Source organism: Etheostoma cragini, chromosome 16 (genome assembly GCF_013103735.1).
Source record: "Etheostoma cragini isolate CJK2018 chromosome 16, CSU_Ecrag_1.0, whole genome shotgun sequence".
NCBI lineage: Eukaryota > Metazoa > Chordata > Actinopteri > Perciformes > Percidae > Etheostoma > Etheostoma cragini.
Window position 1 is genome coordinate 339,794 of NC_048422.1, and position 7,368 is coordinate 347,161.

Genomic DNA, 7,368 nt, shown 5'->3' on the forward strand with positions numbered 1-7,368 from the left:
TCCCTAATACTGTATCTGAAGTCTCTTTATATAGACCTTAGTGGTCCCCTAATACTGTATCTGAAGTCTCTTTATATTTAGCACCATTTCTAGCCACTGGGGGGGCCATAGGCAGGCTGGGGGAACGCATATTAAAAAATGTAACATGTAATGTTTATATAAATATAAACTGAAGATCATTTGAGACTTAAAACTTGCATTTGCCATCCAAATATTGTCTGAATATTGTTGTTTAAAGTGGAGTCGAGCTCTTATTCTTTTTCTTTTTCTAAAGCAGGAACAATAGATTAAAGATGGGGATGAGCTCAGGCACAAACGTATGTTTAAGTACCACGTTTAGGGCCTTTATATTAAATTACAATCATATCCTGGCGACACACCCTAACCTTAACCACTGAGCCAAAGCGCGCGCGCACACACACACACACACACACTGTCACACTCGGCAGTACGGCCCGCGGTCATGCAGTGCTGCTGTTCTGGCTTTTGTCACTCAGTCGTTGATATGATACTTTTGTTGAGGATTTTACTTTCCATTATGTACCAAGATCTCTTATTTCCAGTCATTTTATTTCCAAATGGGGGCCCCCCTTCAGACAAAATCCAGCAAGCTAAAGATAATGAAATCGTTAGCACAAGATAAGATAGTAAAAATAAAGCCCACTCATGGCTTCTGTACAACAACTGTACAATAAGCGTTGAGTGGCCATCCTCCTAACACGTGCCTGTTGGAGGGTTGGACCTATCGTATAGTTACCATGAGCATTCCTGGTAGCTGGGACAACATTGTGGGCCCCCCCACCCAGCTCTAAAGTTTGAAGCAGCTATGGTGTGTTGCTGTTATCCGACAGGGCCCCTGTATCGGCTGGAGAAGCAGACGGAGCCAAACGTGGGGGTAGACCTGGACTCGACTCTGGAGAGCCAGAGCACCCTGGAGTTCTGTCTGGTCCGAGAAAACAGTAAGTCCCCCCAGTTATTCACCGCTGTTCACCTGCAACCTCCACGGTCTCCACAGGGTCTTAAAAAGTCACAAATTTCAAAACTAAATTTTAGGCCTTTAAAAGTCTTAAATTTGCAGAAGTAATGTGTTCTAGGTCTTACATTTAAACAGGTCTTCATTTTCACCAGATCCATGCAACGCTTCCACTAATCCCTCTTCTTTTTAATCCCATGGTGTTGTAGTTCTTTCTTCATCTAGTCCAAATATAATGACGATTCAGGACAATTAAAACGCAGACAAACGAACTGAGAAATACTTTTTATCCAAGAGCCACAATTTACCTTAACGCCACTGACGTTTTCACTTTGACGTTTAATGGATGTCTTGTCTGTGTGCTATGCCTGTTTTGAGTTTTAATGTTCCTTTTTAACAAATAACCTACCTTCTTTAAACATTTTATTAGTGACTTTAGAGACTCTTTTATACATGTACGTATATTTATTTAATTATTTTCCTGCTTTGCACTTTTACTGATGTTTTCTACTGAAAGGACTGGATTCAGTTTTGATGTACATGTAACGACTATAAAGATTCTTCTTCTCTATTTTAACCACGACTCCTTTTACATCATTGTACACTGCAGTCTCTAGTGTAAAACCTGTTTTACATCATTGACCTTCCCTATGACCTCCAGATCTCCCTAGAAACAGCAGCACCATACCGATCGATTGCACAGTCCTGCTCCCTGGACGTTGGATTTATTGGCTCAACATCAGGACTTCCTGTCTAGTTTTGTGATTGGTTTCTTCTATGTGTCCAGGCTCCCGGGGCGAGGAGAGCTCCGAGGAAGACCCACCCATTGACATCACCACAGTCCAAGACATGCTGAGCAGTCACCACTATAAGTCCTTCAAGATCAGTATGATCCACAAGCTGCGCTTCACCACCGATGTCCAGCTAGGTACCAACTGCTCCCTGCAGCCGGGGAAACCTTCTCCAGCTCCAAACATTTGGTGGAAATACGTCCCGTCATTGATAGGATCAGGCAGAGCAAATGAACTCTATCTTCAGCTGTCTTCTTAATGGTTACATCATCATCAGCGGCATTTTTAAAATGAAGACCTTGCAAAAGGTTCTTAAATCTGTATTTGATGCCACATAGTACATCTTGTCATGCTAACTCAGCGGCATGTTATGATGCTAAAAGCTCCCCCGCTGATCCCTGTTCGCTACAAGACATGGAAATAATATATTTCATGGTAGAGCTAGTTAGGCCTAGTGTTCTAGCTCTTGGAAGGTGCATGTAAGACCTACATTCCCCTGCTCAGCTGTGAACTACAGAAAACCACATGTCCCACCACTCTCTCAGACAGATCATCATGTCGCCATAAGTAGGTTGGGATTTCAGACCCAGGGCCTCCGTTGCCTCTTGTAGTATCTGGAGCTCTTGTTGCGGTCTATTTCCCTGGGAAGCCAGATTAGGGAATGACGTCACACCACAGGAGACTGCGTTCCATTTACAAGTCTAGCCAGGTTAGCCCTTGTGAGCAATAGCAGCAATACCAACAACCCATTAGGCAGCATAGCGACAGGTCCACAGATAGAAGTACAACAGAACTGCTTTGTTACTACAGCTTTCATTACTGTTGATGCACGGGGCAGCCATGTTGGATTTTGAGCTTTGGGTACTCGGAGGTTGCCTGAGTTTGGAGTTTGTTCCAGAGGTTATCATGTGTATGAAATATGTTTTCCATTCATGAGCTGACGCTGCTCTAACTGTTATTCTCAGGGATTTCAGGAGAGAAAGTGGAGATCGATCCTGTCACCAATCAGAAGGCCAGCACCAAGTTCTGGATCCGGCAGAAACCCATCTCTATCGACTCGGACCACCTGTGTGCCTGTGACCTGGTGGAGGAGCGCAGCCCCAGTACGTGGCAGTGTATGATCATTCAATCAGTCAATCTTTATTTATACAACACCTTTCAAACACAACAACACGCTGAACGGAGATTGAAATCATCAGACAAGAAAACAGATGATAGAAAGAAAATAAGAATGGATGTAGAGACAAAAACATGATCAAGTAGTTTAGGCCGTTTTCTTTGCGAGCCCTTTGGGTTCCATTTGGTGTTAGAGCTGCCCGAGCCAATCACGGTATGATACAGTCACTGAGCATTCTGTATGCCCTTTCTCATATTGAATAATAATAAAGAGCCTCCTGTCGTGATGAGACATAGAGTTCAGCCTGCTGAATCAAACCTCCATCTTCCTCCATCTTATCAACACATCAGACGGCTTTATTTTAGGATCATGTCCAGAGAGCTCTTGTTACCGTCCAGCTGGGAGGAGAGCTCACACAGACATGGCTGCAGCGGTTAACATGCTTTCCCTCTGTGTGTTCCAGATCATGCAATATTCAAGCTCACTTATCTCAGCAACCACGACTACAAGCCGCTCTACTTTGAGTCGGATGCTGCTACGGTCAATGAAATAGTGCTGAAGGTGAGTTCAGTTTAGGGTTAGGAACCAGATCATTATTGATCTATTAATGTTTGCTCATTAAAATTAGAGATGTTCCGATACCAGTATCGGAAATGCCTCCGATACTGCCGAAAATGCTGGCATCGGTATCGGCGAGTACTGCAGTCCAGGTACCGATCCGATACCACATAAACTATTAGAAATAGGAATCTATTAACTGGTTAGCTCCGCTAACTGTGACACAGTTCTTCTTCGCCGCTCTTAAAATAGTTGCGCTGCTGTTTTAGAGGGGCGAAGAAGAATTGATCACCTAACTCCTCCTTAAAACAAGCTAACATTAGCGCATCATGTCGGCAGTTTGGCAGTACTTTACAGTGGATGTTCCCACCGGTAAGACAGCGACATGCAGTTTGCCAGGTTGTAAATATATTTCCGAAACTGCGCTACCCAAATTATACGAGACAGTTAGGGAACACGTTTCGTGTGTGCTGAAAGACGTGCATGCAGTCAGCTTTACCACGGACATTTGGCGCTCCGACGTGTGGCCCATGTCTTTGCTAAGTGGGGGGACAGAGAGTCAACATTTACCCCTCGTGCTTCACGCCACCGATTTCCAAGGGTCACTTACTGGCACATTAATTGCCGAAGCAATTGAGGGGATGCTAGTAAAGTGGAAAATCCCAAAGTCCAACGTTCATGTTGTTTTGCGCGACAACGCTAGCAACGAGAAGAAAGCCAAGGACGAGATGGATGTACTAAGTTTGCGGTGCATGAAGGACTACTGTCACAGAGAAGTGTGAGTGATGCATTTAACAATATTGTGGCTGCACTTTACATTTTTATACTGTTCTATTTAAAAATAAATGGCTTCCATTTGCTGTATTAATTCATGTTTTACAAAGTGTTAAATCTGAGCCAGGCCTTACCACAAAGATAATAATATCACAGTAATGCATGTGCAGCATGATTTATTTTTTTTAAAAACACACTGGTGTCTGTACTCGGTATCGGCCGAGACCCACAGCTCAAGTATCGGGAGGTAAAATATGGTATCGGAACATCTCTAATTAAAATAGGTAGATAGAGACATCTTCTGACTGTGACTGAGTCTGAGTGGCAGGAAGTGGTAGTAAAGCACGTTTAGTCATGTGGTTTTTAATAGAATAACATCAGTAGTCTGCCCAGGCATCTCCAGCAGTGCCCACTAAAACCCCCAAGTACAAGTTAAGATACAGGGCTAAATACAAGGGACATAGCTCCATTTATATATGTATACTGTATATGCATAATGAGAAAAGATACTGTACTGGTACTAAAGCAGGAGCATTATTAAATACGAGTTAGAATTTAGACTTAAGAACCAGGACCAGATCAAACTTGTGAAATGCTCCTGCTTTAGTACTAGTATAGTACTAATATTATATTATACCAGAGAGTATATCATTGTATTTTACTGCAGCAATTTTCAGCCTGTAAAATGACCCTGATGATGTCATAGTGATGTCATCTGAGTAGTAATAAGATGCCTCTATATGTCCATACGACACTGGAACCTTAAACAGCAGGAAAATGAATGGAACAGTAGACGGCAGACCAGTCCTTTATTTAAAGTAAAGAGTTTGGGGTTTAGTTTTATAAATTCAAAATGTATTAATATATACATTTTTTGAAGTTTAACCTCTCTTTTCACTACCATGTATAAACACCACTAACACCAACTTATTACCACTACTTTTACATTGTCTCGGTCAAGAAACCTCGGTCACAGGTATGATACCTAATTCTTGAGTTAAAATGCTGACATTATGAATGATCTATAATTAATAATACTAAAGCAAGCACAATCACAGAAGGGCCAGCCTTCAGTCGGGTTCTCTTTCGAAACATTTCTTTTCTTTTTTTTCCAAATGTTAAAAAGTTTCACAAAACCGCCCAAGATTGAGTGAAAGTAGAGATCCGAGGTTTCGTTGTATGGAATCATTCGTGTTATTTTGGGGTAATCAAAATCAGGTAGTTAAAAATAAGCTCATATTTCTTTTGTTGTGATCAAATCTGTTTTTATGAATATTTCTGATAAAGACATTTTGAAAAGGAAGCCAAGGGTCCAAACAGGTTTTTGTTTCCAGGTGAACTACATCCTGGAGTCCCGGGCCAGCACCGCCCGGGCTGATTACTTCGCCCAGAAGCAGAGGAAGCTGAGCCGGCGCACCAGCTTCAGCTTCCAGAAGGAGAAGAAGACGGGCCAGTAGGTCTCCTGCACACGGAGGAGACAGACCGGAGACCGCCGGCAGAGGGGGGCGCCTCTGAAACCCCATGGGCACGGACAGCAGAAACACACCAATGACTAGTTTCCTAAAAAAAGAAAAAGCCTTGGAGGAGCTGTGGGAGCGATCGGCACCGGGTCAGTCCCTGCCCCGATGACTCTTCTCCAGGGAGGATCTGGGCTTGAAAGCTACACGCTAAATCGTTGCTTCTCTCCCGCCATCTTTACCACATTTACTGTAACATAGCAACAGGACAAGAAACCTTGCCATTTTTATGTTCTGTACAAAGACATTTTACATTCACAAAATGAAATGATGATATAGAAATGAAAACGCCTCGTGTGGATTCTTTTTCTTAAACAGGTCTGTACCCTCCGCTTAGTGGGCAGTTTACCAGGTCCACCTAGTCCCCCCCTCCTGCGGAGGTTCTGATGTTTGGAACGGCGACCGGGCCGCTGGGCAACATCAGAACGTTTGATTCATCTTGGGTCCGATTATATTACTATATACTATACTGTATGCTATATTACTATATACAACTGTACAAAGCCATAGAGTTGATGAGCACCAGGAACTTCCAGCTCCAGGCCCACTTCAGCAGATAGTCTCTAAAGAACATTAGGTCGTTGATTGGGGGGGTTGTATAAGACTGCTTTAGATTGAGCCACGTGGACCCAGGGAACTGACAACTGACGCGCAAATTCACTAAAAGGATTGCGCTGCTAAACGCGCACAATAAAGACCAGACAGCTGCTCCTGTGCTCCTGTTAACTGAGGTGCTGGGCAACATTTAGCCCCATTCTACCGGACCTTGAGAAGGGATGCACAACCCATGGTGCTGGGAGCAAATCCAATCTTTGTGAATTTACCCGAGGGTGTCCTAGCAGTGTTCAGTGGGGTTTGGGCGGGTGTGGCTGTGGCACATGTTCACAGGAAAGATCTGAAGGCGAGGCAGCAGCTGAGAGAAGCGTTTGGTTCACATCAGACCTTTATGTTAAAGCTAGGAAATACACATCTGGGCATTATGGTGGAGGATGAGTGTGATAGGCAGAGACACCTGTCAATCAAAGCACCCCACAAGTCGCCCTGTGGAGGGTTGCGCTGTGTTTAGATCAAGATGCAGCTTGCTTCAACGCTCTTACATGATGCAGGTTTGGAAGTGCTCCAAAACATTTTAATGGAGGAAAAGCTTTTGACACGTTTGTGACGGTACATTAACACATAGTAACAATAACAGAGGAAGTGCTAGCTCCTCTGCTGCACCGGCTAATGGAGCTAGCATCACACGAGGCACACTGCACTGTAGAGGTGTGGGTGTGTGTGTGTGTGTGTGTGTGTGTGTGTGTTTCTCTCTGTGTGTTTCTCTGTGTGTGTGTGTGTGTTTCTCTCTGTGTGTGTTTGTTTCTCTCTGTGTGTGTGTGTTTCTGTCTGCATGTGTTTCTGTGTGTCTGCGTGTGTGTGTCTTTGTGTGTTGCGTTCTGCTATGGGCACGAGTAAATGCGGTTCATTGGCTTTTGGCGCTCTAGCTTCTGGGCCCTCCCCCTACGGACCAGAGACAGAGTGCAGCAGAACCCCCCCCCCACTCGGATCAAATCCCCTACTTCACCGTTAACCATCAAGACACTAACCCTGAGTGGAAATGAATCTGCTGAAATGTTAAATTCATTAACGATCACACACAGT

The 7,368-nt window shown here is 43.9% G+C and overlaps 1 protein-coding gene across 7 annotated transcripts in view; it reads left to right on the forward strand.

Moving 5' to 3' along the window:
* Positions 1–6,016, forward strand: part of mapkap1 (MAPK associated protein 1) — a 17,599-nt gene extending 11,583 nt beyond the window's left edge. For 4 of the 7 annotated variants that reach the window (XM_034896726.1, XM_034896727.1, XM_034896728.1 and 1 more), the window contains exons 9-13: positions 852–959; positions 1,761–1,901; positions 2,730–2,879; positions 3,345–3,442; positions 5,548–6,016. In XM_034896726.1, the coding sequence (XP_034752617.1) occupies positions 852–959; positions 1,761–1,901; positions 2,730–2,879; positions 3,345–3,442; positions 5,548–5,670 (620 nt within the window). In that variant the 3' untranslated portion in view covers positions 5,671–6,016. The remainder of the gene's footprint in view (positions 1–851; positions 960–1,760; positions 1,902–2,729; positions 2,880–3,344; positions 3,443–5,547) is intronic. The other 3 variants (XM_034896729.1, XM_034896731.1, XM_034896732.1) reach the window with 3 other exon arrangements.
* The last annotated feature ends 1,352 nt before the right edge of the window (positions 6,017–7,368 follow it).